This window comes from Protopterus annectens, chromosome 1.part1 (assembly GCF_019279795.1).
Source record: "Protopterus annectens isolate FY-2018-M chromosome 1.part1, PAN1.0, whole genome shotgun sequence".
Classification (NCBI taxonomy): Eukaryota; Metazoa; Chordata; order Ceratodontiformes; family Protopteridae; genus Protopterus; species Protopterus annectens.
This window is the reverse complement of record NC_056726.1, coordinates 668229616-668243655: the sequence shown is the minus strand read 5'-3', so window position 1 is coordinate 668243655 and position 14040 is coordinate 668229616. Positions and strand designations below refer to the sequence as shown.

Here is a 14040-nt window from a genome sequence, read left to right as displayed (position 1 = left end):
AATTAAAATGAAGAATGGGGTTCAATAGGAATGCCTCCTAGGACCAATTTTATTCATATTTACAGTTACTTGTACTATAAGGTAAATATACTAAGTAAAAACATTCAGAATTAAGTTTCAAGTTGAACTGAGAAAAAATGTAATCATGTAAGTGGAGGGTAAATATTATGAAATATTTACTTTACGAATGCACACACACACACACACACACACACACACACACACACACACACACACACACACACACACACACACACACACACACTAAGGAGAAGGTGAAACAAACATGAACAGAATAAGAATTTTTGTTAATCTGGGAAAGATCACACAATATACTTTAGTTAAGTTTATAAGGAGTAGGAAAGAGTGAGGAGTAAAGAAGATTAAAGATAAAATCCAGTGTGTATCGTATATCAATATATTTATCTAAGGTGGTTAGCAATGTAAGAAGGAGATGCATTTTGGGGAGATTATTAAAACTGAGATAAACTGATAGATATACTGATCAGTGAAAAGAAAGAAATTATATCAGAAATATATTATCCATGCATACTACAGGAAGGTGGGTTCCAAACAAAAACAATATCATGCAAAAGTATTACTGTGTACCAGGTTGGGATAAACATTTAAAAATAAGGGAAAAAAGAAGGCAAAGGTGGAAAAAAGTGGGATATGAATTAGACATGTGAGACCTTAAATGAGGACTAATGTAGATATACAGTAGAAAGTGTATGAAGCAACCCTACTCTTTTTTTATTAGGTGTCATATGACCTTTAACATCCATATAAGTTACCACAAAGTTAGGGAGATGGAACATATATTTTAGAGTTCGTCAACATGATGGCTCCAGAGGAATGGAGTACCCTTTTAATGCTGCAATGCTCATTGAGCACTATATTCTGTATTCACAAATAAGCAACCTAATTTAATAAGCATCAACTATATGACCTGATGAGTCACTGATGATTATGTCTTTAAGTTATTTTCATTACATACTTCCAAATAAAACAAAAGGGTTTACCTTACGTTTTTTACAAAGTTTCTTCAGTTTTCCTATTAAAATATGAACCCAATTTTCATCTGGAGGAGCACACAATGTCCTCCTCTTGTGAGTAATAAACCTAATGAGAAGAAAATAAAAAGAATTCAAAACAGATCAGATATCACAATAAAATGCATTTAAAAGCTTAATCAATGAAGCAAAAGACTATGGTTAGTGTTATGCAAAGGTTAACAAAAAAAAATCACTTCATGGAATATAAACCTGCTTGAGGTATTGCTAAAGTATTGTGTCTAAATTAATTTTTACTGGGTGCACAGGTTTCATCCTACAATACAAAAAGATGTGCTGTAGGATTAGGAAAAAAAAGTGCTGTATATGTGTGTGTGTGTGTGTGTGTGTGTGTGTGAGTGTGTGTGTGTGTGTGTGTGTGTGTGTGTGTGTGTGTGTGTGTATTGAAAGGAAAAGACTGATATCTGTAAACACTATTTATGGTACTGGCCAAGACTGCAAAAAGCCTGCATGATCAGAATTAAAGAAATAATACAGTTATGTTAAATGATATAGGACAATGCTAAATTGTACTTTGGAAAGAATACACTTGAACTGCTGAAAAAAAATTGATTTTGTATAACTGCATTTTATTTTCTGAATAGACTAGATGCACATCTTCTTCTGTTATTCCTCATACTGTTTACAAGAAAATACTTTGTTTCATCTTTGTAAATAAGCCTCAGTTTAAAAATGAAAGCTGATTCCAGAGACATTTTTTATTTCATGTATGAGTTACTACATTGGTGGTAAAACAGTCATAAAAACAGTTTAGCTATAAACTGTGAGTTTTCAAGCTACTTGAAGTAAATAAAGTGTCTAAATTGTGAAGAGTTTCTCTGCTGTCCATTTTTGAACTGTGGGAATGGCAAACTCATGCTGAGAGACATTGGCTGGAATGCAGAAAGGGGAACTACCAGCTATAAGGTCTAAAATGGTGGCAATTCGGAAACAGGTCCACCGTAGTGATTCTACATGGTTGGTAGAATAATCTCAATGGGCTGTCTCCATGGCCATGTTAAATGCTAATGAGGTATTCTTGCTAATTAGATTTGCATTCTCCCCGGAAACACTTCTACATAGTGTAGTTACACATCCAAGCAATGCTATGTAAGTTAACACGGTAACCACTTCAAATGTTAGCACCTATTATTTTTTCCTATCTTAACACCTTTGTCCTTTCTACTTAATCACTGGTGTAAGGGAAGGTGGATTGTTAAACACGGCTGCTATGTGTGTGGCAGGATCTTACTTGACTGACATTTGGATCTGTTGACATCAGCTCCATATTACTCCTGCAGAATTATCATAGAGTGATTTTTTCTGCAAACTGAAATCAGAGTCTTATTCTTTATACTTGTTTTATGTGTTTTATTCCATTTATCCTTTAAGTGCAGAGTAATTGCCCCTCAGTTTATCATTAATTTCTTTGACAAAGAACAGCATGTGTGAACTGTGCCAAGGCAACACATAGGGCTAAACACTTTTGTAAATCTCTCATATTTGCCCTCTTAAAAAAATGATTATAACATGCTCCCTTTAAGGTCAGTGCCACTCAATGTTGAGTTGCCTGTCAAGCCTATCTTTCATTTTCTCTAGCTGGGCTATTCTTTGCCAGGTGCAAGAATCATACGGTCATTTGCTCATCTTTAGGGAATTTTAGATGGAGTGGTGCAATTGTGCATTGTTTTTATTTTTCCTTATTGCTATAACTGTTTTCCCTGAGCATGTCTGTGACATCCCCAAACAGTAGCACGTAATACAAGTAAGAAGTAGGCATGTGGCCCTGCCATCTTGTTAGATGATATCCTCAGATGATGTCTGATCTTTATCTGGGATTCTGCCAAGATTTCACTCCCCTAACCCTCTCTCGAGGATCTGTCACATCATTCTTTAGTTTTCTGTAGCCAGATGCCCAAGTGCTAGAGGTGTGACTTGAATTGTTATCATCAGGGTCATAGTGATGGCTTTATACCACTTGACCAGTGCAGAAAGCAGGATGCTAATGACGCTCTTTGTTTTGGGGCAGAAGAGAGCATATTATGTTTGTGTGATAAAGTGATTAGTTTCCATAAGGAGCAAATGGGGCTGGGGGTTTAAGGTATTACACATTGTGTTTAACTGCTTTAACTACATTGAATTGAAATGACCTGTAGACCTCTCATGTGACAAAAATCATCAGTAATCTCCTTTGGATGGTGCTAAGTAATGTCTTTTTCTATGCCACCAATGCAATAAAAAAAATGTTATTTACACAATGGCAATAACATATCCATCTAACTTCATTCATCACTTTTTCCATTCCAACATATTTATTTATACACCTCATACTTAGTTTTAACCTGTTCTATAACATTATTTTTATGTTAACCAGCATAATAAAGTTTACTTTGGCTGTCTTATTTTGCAGCTGTAAATTATAGTGTATTTACTGATTCAGCTTCTTGTATGATGTAGACTTACTTTACCAGGTGGCATTTTTCCCAACTTCAAATTGTATGAAATGATATTTGATCAAATGACAAACAACACAAAGCAAAATTGTTTTACATGGGAATCAATAACTGTCTCTTCCCGCTTAATTATGCTGACACCAAGATCATTGTACCTCTGGGGAAACTACTGTTCCACGTCATGTGGCAGTTTTTTTCTAAGGCTTTTTGTGCAGTTTTTGTCAAAGAAGCAGCAATGAGTTCATTTCACATCTTGATAATAAACAAGAGCTGATGATATGTCCAATGAAGCAAAAAGCATAATCAACTCAGACAACTATTTTGATTTGTATGCATGGGTAAATATGTAAAACTGTATACTTACTGCACTGCAGGGATCTTACAGCCATCTGCAGTAGTTTGCATACGAAATGTCTTTACTATCCTAGGATTCGCTGTTGTATTGCTCACTGACAGACAGCAATCAATTGCGTTGTTTCCCCTAACAATGTCTGTATAACAGAAGAAGCATATCACTTGTTAATGAGTACAACTTCTTAACTCCTAAAATGACTTATATTGAATATAACACAGTGCAATGTGACTGTTTCTGATATTATATGTGTTGTACTTTTAGAAAATGATCATTGCACACCAACTAGCACTGTTGTGTATAATTTGCCTTACCTCTTTGTAGGCAAGCTTTTAAGACCATATCATGTTTCAAACCCTAATCTGAACATTTTCCACAAATTCCCATTTTTGATCAAACATTCCAGTTCTGTTCGTCAAAATAAGTTAATTAAGCTGTAGTAAATTAATTTATGTAGACAGTTCACAGAACAAAGAAAGGCAAATTATATAAACCCACTTAAAATAACACGTTGCAATAAAAAAAACAGAAATGCATATGGTCTGCACCTTCTATTGTATTATCCCTGTTACCTAAGACACTTGAATTAATGAAATTGATAAAAATGCAAGATTTTCCTTCCAGCTTATATATGCATGAAAGATCAAAACCTGTTTTCTTCTACTGGGCTACTTAAAAGAATGCTGTTTGCTGTGGTACCTCACAGATTATCATCTTTTTGCCAAGTAAATTCCTTTCAATATAGTCTTGGAGCACAACTGGCTGGGAGAGATCTTACCCATGCTATCACCACAGGACCAATTCTAGGCCTGTCTAATCTTCTTCTTCTTTCGGCTTTTCCCAGTTAGGGGTCGCCACAGTGGATCACCTGTCCGCTCATTATTGGCAGTGGAGTTTTACAGTGTCGAGTTGCCAGCCCAGTGCCCAACCTTCCACAGAAGGCACACACATGCACACACTCGTGCCTTGGGCCAATTTAAAGTGTCCAATCCACCTACAGCATGTCTTTGGGATGTGGGAGGAAACCAGAGTACCCAGAGAAACCCATGTGACCACAGGGAGGACATGCAGACTCCGCACAGAAGGCACCCCAGCCGAGGATCGAACCAGAGAACCTCTTGCTGTGAGGCGGCAACTCTAACCGCTGCACCACCGTGGCTGCCCTCCTAGGCCTGTCTAATATGCATCCTAATTATTTTTATTCTGTCTCTATGCCTGTCAACCATCTAGGCTCAGCTGCAGCACAGCCCATTTGGACTACATCAGTTTAAAATGGACCGACTGTGACATGGTCGTCATTAAATAACCATGATGGATTTTCCATTTTCTGGCTGAGGTGCTGAAGGTCTGCTATACCTTATCCTGAACATTTTGTAAAGGCATTGAATGTGACCTGGCACATCCAATCACTCTGCCCTGGCCCTTACACTGCTTGTCATTCACACATCTTTCCTGGAGGTGGCAGCACTGGAGTGGGCCAGATTAACTAATTTCCCCTACCCCAGTATGGGCGAGGTGGTGTTGACCATTCATTCACACCCTCTGTCATCATATTCTACACTGCCGGCATCAGTAATCCATCCTGGGTCATTGCGCTCACAGTCAGAGCATTATTCATTTGCTCTAGGGAGATCTTCTTCTCATTCACCACTTGAATCAAAGAACTGGGTTGTTGCATTTTGGGTGCTTGAAATAACAGAGAGGAGAAAGGCAATCCATTTATAGAATGAAGCCTTTATATTAATAAAATCTGGTTTGCAGACAGGAGAAAATAAGAGGAAAAGGTTTGTACTGAAATTCGGAGGACTACATTTGCAATGGTCAGAACAGTCAAACTTAGACTGTGAGTGAAGGGAACCCACAATAAAGTTGCAGATAGGTAGAGTCCTTCCAGCAAAAATGCTTTAATGGCTTTATAGTGAGTTTTGAAATTCACTATTTTATTTAGGCACTTGTGCACATTAAATACTCATAATTGTGGAACTCACAGCTACAGGGTTCACACTGATAGTATGGAGATATCAGTGAGGGTCAAAACATGAAGGGCTCAAGGTAGAATGACCACGGACACCTACAGTATTCATACTGGTAACTACGTTGGTTGCAGAAAGAGTTATGAGAAGAACTGAGGAAGATGGACAGGAGGTGTAACTTTCATTTTGTTTAAGATCATTTTATGTTATTGTTAACAGATGTCAAAAATCAGTTTCCAAATGCTATACTGTTGTATTACAAAGTTTAGTAGGTGTTGATTTGGAATGTTATCACAGGAAGGTAGTGATGGGTCTGTTTGGAAAAGTGATAGTTAAGGTGCCTTGTTTAAAAGGACATACAATGTTTATAATGATTGCAGTTTTGATCATGAAAAATATTAAAATGAAAAATCTGGAAGAGGGATTTTTAGATAACTGGAAGAGAAGGGTTAATTTGTTTTGGAGAAAGGTATGGTTAGCTAAGATGAGGCTGCTGCTTCACTGCTGTTTCACTTTATGTACATGGAAGAATATTTAGAATTGTCTCCAGGGGAGTGAAAGCTGAGGAAATCACAAAGGATACATAATAGGTCTGCATAACTGGCTGGTGGAGTTAAAGCAGGACAGGAGATAATGGGGTTGGTACAGGAACAGTGTGGATCGGTGATGCCAGAGGTATGTGGTGGCTGTAATTTTGGGCTTGTTGATGGGGGGATCATAATGATAATTGGAGTATCCATGATGTATGAGGGAAAAGTCATAGATACATAGCAAGTACCACACACCTGGATAGTGTGGAGACATGGGTGATCAACTATAGTGGAAAGGGTGGAAGGGGTTTGTGGCATATGGGTGAGGCAGAAATTACTTATTAGAAGAAGGAAAACAGAAATTAATGACAGAGGAGGTCTGGGGTGCAGGAGAATAAAGTGAGATGCTTTGGGGAAGGAGTTACTGAAGTAGGAAGAGCAAGGCAGGTTAAACCTGTCCAAGTGGTCAGAGAATCATTGAGGTTGTCAATCAGAGACTGATTTTTGTATGAGGTAGTGAGACAAAGAATAAATGAGAGATTGCAAGAGGATGAACAGGGGAAAGTGGAAGAGAATGGTACCATAGCAAAGGGCTTAATGATTGGAGAGATATGGCAGATTTACAGGGATTTCTAGGGAAAGTAGATTGAGATTCCTTCAATGGGTGTTCCTGCTACCATTGGACCTGTAAATGTGTAATAGGTCAGAAAGGACAGGGTCTGATGAGGCTCTATATGGAAGGCAGAGCTTACCTCTAAGAAAAATGGTTTGAGATGGTCCTCATGGTTTTTGTGATTCACAACCTTGATTTTCTAAGCAAGAAAGCACTGTGGTCCTTTCAGTTGTGACAAGTGTCTGGACAGGTACATACTGACAGGGGCAATATATTCAGAGATCAATTTAACGAGGGCATAGTACAATGGAATGATTAAATCCTTGGACCTGAATGACACACCTGTAGGTATAATCTGTGTGATGAAACATGGCTTCCTTACAGTAGTGCATATATGGTGATCAAAGGGCATTTATTTGCCTACATAGGTTCCGAGATCTCTGAGTACAGAGTCAAATTTCAGGGAAGTGTTGTTGATGTGACAGTTACATGGGAAGTCAGGCTTGCCAACAGGTACTATTATAGCAATAACCCACGCCTGGGTGTGGGTAATGCTAAATTTACCCACGGTTGGCGTGGTTTGGTCCCGAGGCCCGAGGACCAAACAAAGCCAACCGTGGGTAAATTTACCATTACCCACACCCAGAAGTGGGTTATTGCTATTATACCATAACATTATTTAAGAAAAGAAACTATTACTTTTCTTAAATAATGGCATAGTATAATGCCTGTTTACTGCCCTTCCGCAGATGTCTGGCATCAGCGGCAGTTCTGATGTACTGCGGCGCCTGCGCGGTACATCAGAGCTGTGAGCAAAAGCGGAGAAAGCAAGATCTCCGTTGCTTTTTAATCTCGCTATGTTAAATGAGTTTAACATAGCGAGACAGTTTTAAAATAAGCAACGGACATCTCCGTTGCTTATTTTAAACTGTCTCGCTATGTTAAACTCATTTAACATAGCGAGACTCAAGCAACGGAGATCTTGCTTTCTCCGTTAACACAAACACTGTCTCGCTATGTTAAATGGGTTTAACATAGCAAGACAGCTTTAAAATAAGCAACGGAGATCTCCGTTGCTTATTTTAAAGCTGTCTCGCTATGTTAAACCCATTTAACATAGCGAGACAGTGTTTAAAGAAAACGAGTTATACTAATGGAAAAAAGTCCGGGCGACCGGACCTTTTTCCATTAGTATAACTCGATTTACAACGGGCACGCTGGCCAATTAGCGTGCACATTTTGGGGGGATCATGGTATAATATATTTTATTTGACATTTAGTTTTAGTCCATAGTTATTTGTTGGAAAAGATCTTGGAAGATCTTGGTGTCCTCTGGAGAGTCAGTGATAGCACAAAGTTTACAGTCATCTGCCAACCTGGTCAGCCATAAGCCCTTAACATTTGCTTTGACTTCTGAGACATAAATGCCAAAGAAGAGTGTTCTAGGGACTAAACCCTGGGGGACACTACTACTGACAGGTTGTTTTGAGGAGGCAGATTTGCCCCTATTTTCCTGAGTTTGATTTATGAACCACTTATCTACCAATTAGTTACACAGGGTTTTACGTATAGTTGAGAGAGTTTAACTATGATACCCGAGTGTGGGATTGTGTAGAACACCTTTGCAAAGGTAAGTACATGATGTGTACTGATTTGCCCACATCGTTTGCTTCAGTTATCCACATTAAGTTAGCAGGATCTGCTTTGATGAATCTGAACTGGCTTGGGTGGAGTGTTTGTATATAACCTGTGAAAGTATTTAATAATTCCATATTGATCCTTTCCCTAACCTTACAGATGAGGCTGATCAAGCTTATGGATCTATAATTAACTGGGTCCATTGACAGCCCACTTTTAAGAAAGGAGATGACTGTGCTGTTCTCCATTAATCTGGCATGACACTTATTTGGAGACTGATATTGAATAACCATTGCAGGGGTTCTGACAAGTCCTGTTTCATAAGCCTGTTATGTTATCTGGTCCCACAGCAGTTGTGTTCTTGGCATTAGATAGCGCCTTGAGAACTTGCTCTTGGGTGATACGGGGCAGGGCATAGATTGAGGTATCTGACAATATTCCCTTAAAAAAACAGTTGGTATTCACATGAAATATCCTGTTCTGCTCTAGTATATGAATACAGATGAGCAACACAGATCAAATCTTTTATTCTGCAGTAAATCACATGTTTTGATGTATGTTCCAAACTCCCAGGAATAACATACGGCAGCATAAGGGTACGTAACATCACTAAGTTTCCTTCTGTTGGGTGAAGCATTAAACTGAGGCTCCTTCTATCTGAGTTGGTAGTCACTGCCCTGGTACTTAATAGAAAGGACAGAAAATAGTAGGAATAGTTTACTATGTAGACTACATGTATGCATGTATGAGCATATATATATATTCAGTAATGCAGCTAAACAACTAATTACTCTGTACTTGTCAAGAGAGTGGAAAAGACAAGCAGTGATGTATACAATATTTAGAGTTATGTCAGTATCATGGCTCAGCATCTGAGAGTTATAAAGATGTCAAAGAAAAAGCATGGTGGTAATGCAGTTATATTCTATTACAAATCAGTGATTACAGTGATTGCATTTTGGAGTGCGAGATTAGGAAGTGGATATGTTTTGGGAAAAGAAAGGTGGAACGTGAAAGAAATAGGAAAATGATTGGAGAGTGGGGTATGCAGGTTGGGAAAAGTTAAATAAAATGTGATGTGGAAGGTGAAAGAGGAAGAGGCATGGAGTATGATGGAAAAGGGCAGTTATGGGGTACAAATAATGAGTATCTCCTCTCCACTACATCCAAAGAAGTCTTAATTCCCCTTTACTCATATCTTATCAGTCCCATTATTGAATATAAATGCACCTTTTGTCATGCATTTATCTGAACATATCACGCAACTTGAGAGACCTCAGAGATTCATAACTAAAAAGATAAGTAGCCTCAAAAATCTTAATTACCGGGAGAGGCTGGCAGTCTTTTCTCTGCACTTAGTATTTTACAAATCTTCTGTGGAAATCTATGTCTAGCCTTTTGTGCCATGAAAGATCTGATCCTGTTTGACCTCTGCTTCCCACACAGAGCTAATGTTACATCAAATATTTGTTAAAGGAACTTAACCTTCATCAGCAGTTAAATAAGACATGTTCACACGATAAATTCGTATTCCAGTGTATCCTGTGCCTCTGGAAAAAAACTTCCAACTACATGTCAAGCAGAGTAGCACCCTTGCCACCTTCAGGGTAAACTTAGATAATTGGCTTGCAGCCTCAAATTCTCTTCCGGTCTATCTTGTCTTGACTTTCTTGATGCTAGAGGGAAATTTTGAAGACAGTTTTTGGGCCAGGGTGGTAATGGTCTGTAGACTGATTGCCTATTACATACCTATGAACCTAAAAGGAATGCTAGAGAAGAACAAAAACCTTGACAGGAATTAACAGAAGTTAATGAGAAAAAAAGAAAAAGAAAATCTCACAGAATAAAGAAACATTCAAAATCTACAAAGTGTACTTCCCCAAAATGAAGTTTGTACAAATCTGAAGAAAGGTAAAGTAATGTAAACCAAATTAATTTACAGCAGCTTCAGTCAGAAAATGGCTTTAATAGCAGCACAGACCATAATCTAAAAATATATACTAAATATGATTAAACTAACAAAAATATAATCTAACTACAAAACTAACACATCTAAACATAACCCTTGCAGAAACTACTAAAAATAAAGTTTATCTTAGAGCTAATGCAGAATACCACTGATGTGACTATGCATTCATAAAATGAATTATAACCTTGTAGGGTTGCCACCATATCAAATGTCCAAAGTGGGACATTTTTGGTACAAACATCAGATTTTGCTGGGCAAAACATACCCACAGCTAGTACAAAGGACAGAACTTCACTTTTATGCCTAAATAAAAGTTTTTCTTGTAGCATTATAGTTGCTTATTCTGTTTCTTATAACATTTATGTGTTTCAGATTCAGAATAACTATTACATAAAATATAGGAAGTATGTTTGTCCTAACATTGTTTTGATTTATTTGCAGGGCACAACTGCCCAAAGAGGGACTGTCTCTCGCAAAGTGGGACAGGTGGTAACCCTATAACCTTGAGAAAACTTTTCAACAGACTGCTGCACTCCTTTATGTGCCATGCTTTGGATGAGGCATTAAACCAAGGCCTTATCTGGCTGAGATGGTGGCAGCTATGGTGAAGGTAAAATATCCCACAGCACTTAACAAAAACAGTAAAAGTTCCCTAGTGCCCTGCTCAAACTTCCCCTAATCAGTATGAATTGCACTTTGGGAATCTCCTGAAAAGAGACCACTGGCCTAGTGGGAATAACCTGATCAAGAAAGTATGACTTACATATATATTGCTTGACTGACCAAGCAAAACATCACACTGAAAGTAGGAGAGCTCAAATGCTCAAAAAATACAAAACAAAACTTTGAAACATGCCTTTGCATGGATGAAAGCCTCCCTGGACCCCCTAGTTGTGTGTATATATATATATATATATATATATATATATATATATATATATATATATATGTATATATATATATATATATATACACACACACACACACACACACACATATATACCAACACCAAAATAGCACTACAGAAGGAAAGGCCAAATTCCCTGATCCTCTCTGTATTGTGATCTCCCACTCACAAACATCTTTAGCATGTTTAGAATAGTTCTGAACTAATTTTAGCTGCATAATCACAGTATAGATGGTGAATACATGTCAAATGATTATCATATTACCTTATGACTGTTAACTTCTGTCTGTAAAGTGTAGTCACTCTAGAGAGGAGGGCAAGCCCCTGTGTACCCCATAACCCCTGCTAATTATATAGACAAGCTCCAAAATTACACTGCAGTGGGGAAAGGACAATTTCCCTGATGCCCATGTTACTGCAATCTTGCACTAACAAAAAAGCCTGTATGTGCAGTCAACTGATGGTATATATATATATATATATATATATATATATATATATATATATATATATATATATATATATATATATATGTGTGTGTGCTTGAAGTTGGTCAATACAGCAAAATGTTGACAGCTGCTTGACTTACCACAGCTGGTTGACATATGCATATGGTCGACAGGTGTGCTAAACTGACTTGGGTGTTGGAATGTTGCCTTTCCTAAGGGATTGTGCAGTCTTGGAATTAGTATGTACATAATCAGCAGAGGGGCACATTCTGCTACATGACAGTGCAGAGGGGATGGATTGTCTCCCTACAAAAAAACTATGTTATTTTTTTTTTATACATCGAGGATTTTCCTTATGCATGCACAGTTGATTGTCAACAATTGTGTTGTTGACCTTTTGTGGTTGATGCTTTGCCATCGCCATTTTTGCTGTGTTGACAAGGTAAGTAATCCCATAAGTATATATATATATATATATATATATATATATATATATATATATATATATATATATATATATATATATATATATATATATATATATATATATATATAACACAGGCAGAACAAATTGTTAACTCATGTTAGACTATTCTGCACTCACTTTAACTGAATAATCACAGTATTTATGGTGAGTATGTACAAGAGGATTATTAGGTCACGTCCTAGCTGTTACTTCTGTACAGTAAAGCTTAGTCGCTCTGTACAGGTCCACATGCTAACTATCTTGTAGAGCTGGAAAGTAAGTGACCAAGGCAAGTGGAACATTTTCAGTCCCCCTTCCTCACAACTTCAGAAGCATGCCAGGACAGGAGAGGGGGTTGTATTTCTAGGCATCTCCTACATACTTATTAACTACTCCATTGCTTCAGATCATTATAACAACTTTTATTCTATAAAACTCCCACAGATCCAAACATGCTGAAAACAAATAATTCTTCTTAATATTATTGTCTTCTAACATCATGTATGTATCATGCTGCACATATCTGGAAGCTATCCATATACTATTTTAGCTCTACTTTTTGTAAACAAAATGTGAAGACTTAACAATGCCACTGATATCCAAAGCAAGAAAAACTGAGCAGTTAAAATACATTTGTTTTACTGAGACCATTTAACCTTTTCCCTTATTTACCAGCAGTGCTAGTGTCTCAGCAGCTTGCACAGTTGCCTTTAATGCGTAAAAGATCATCAGGCTGTGAGTTTTATTCCCACATCAGATTTTTTATTTCATATTGCAGATCTGACAGTACAGTGCAGAAATGGGGTAGTGCTGTACTCCTAAGGTGCATTTAGTTGTATGAGACATTAAACTAAGCTCCTGTCAGCATAACTGGTGGTAGTTTAAATGCCTGTTAAAGATTCTTTGACACTTAGTAATGAAAAAAGAAGGACAGTTCTCTGTTGTTCTGGTTCACTTCCCCTGTCTACATAAAAAATATCTTTTGAGTATCCCCTGAAAATAGGCTTTGTACAATTAAATGTATTCAGGATAAGTATGCTGCAATGTTTTCCAAAAGAGAACTACTTAAACCAATTAATGAGTAACTTAAATAATCAGTTCATAAACATTGCTATAACATACACAATCTGAAGTAAGTTAACGTGAATTTTAATAATGACAAAAGAAAAATCAGCTCAGTACCTTGGCAGAATGTCCAGATGATAGTTATACTCAGAAGAAGGACACATTTTTGAGGACGCATGTTCTTTTTACTTCGGTCCTTTCTTTCCACGCGGAGCTGTGGCCAGAGATAAGTTAGTGAGATGTGTTGCTGGAACAGCTGGAATATTTCATTAATTGGTCACTGCTCTGAGGCTGACTGAATCTCTGCTGTCTTTTTGGCTATTTATAATGTCAATGCTCCTGCTTATGTCTTCCATCTTCATTATCCTGGACCCATTCCAAGAAAGCATTTACTGGAAGAGGTGATAGTAGATTTTTTTTGGTAGATAGCCATAGAATATTAATGAAAGGGTTTACACATTTCCCTCTTATTCCTATCACACTTACGTATATATCTAATTTGATATTTTGGGGCTTTCTGAAAAATTATTTTTAATATTGTACAGCATACACTCCTTCAGGAAAAGGTTACAT

At 37.4% G+C, this 14040-nt stretch overlaps 1 protein-coding gene across 1 annotated transcript in view; it reads right to left on the bottom strand.

The window, feature by feature from the left end:
- The window catches only part of LOC122806806 (C-C motif chemokine 19-like), a 21086-nt gene extending 7328 nt beyond the window's left edge, over positions 1-13758 (bottom strand). The window contains exons 1-3 of the mRNA XM_044077534.1: positions 13585-13758; positions 3870-3996; positions 1023-1122 (exon numbers count right to left, since the gene is read on the bottom strand). Of these exons, the coding sequence (XP_043933469.1) occupies positions 1023-1122; positions 3870-3996; positions 13585-13645 (288 nt within the window). The 5' untranslated portion in view covers positions 13646-13758. The remainder of the gene's footprint in view (positions 1-1022; positions 1123-3869; positions 3997-13584) is intronic.
- Between the last annotated feature and the right edge of the window lie 282 nt (positions 13759-14040).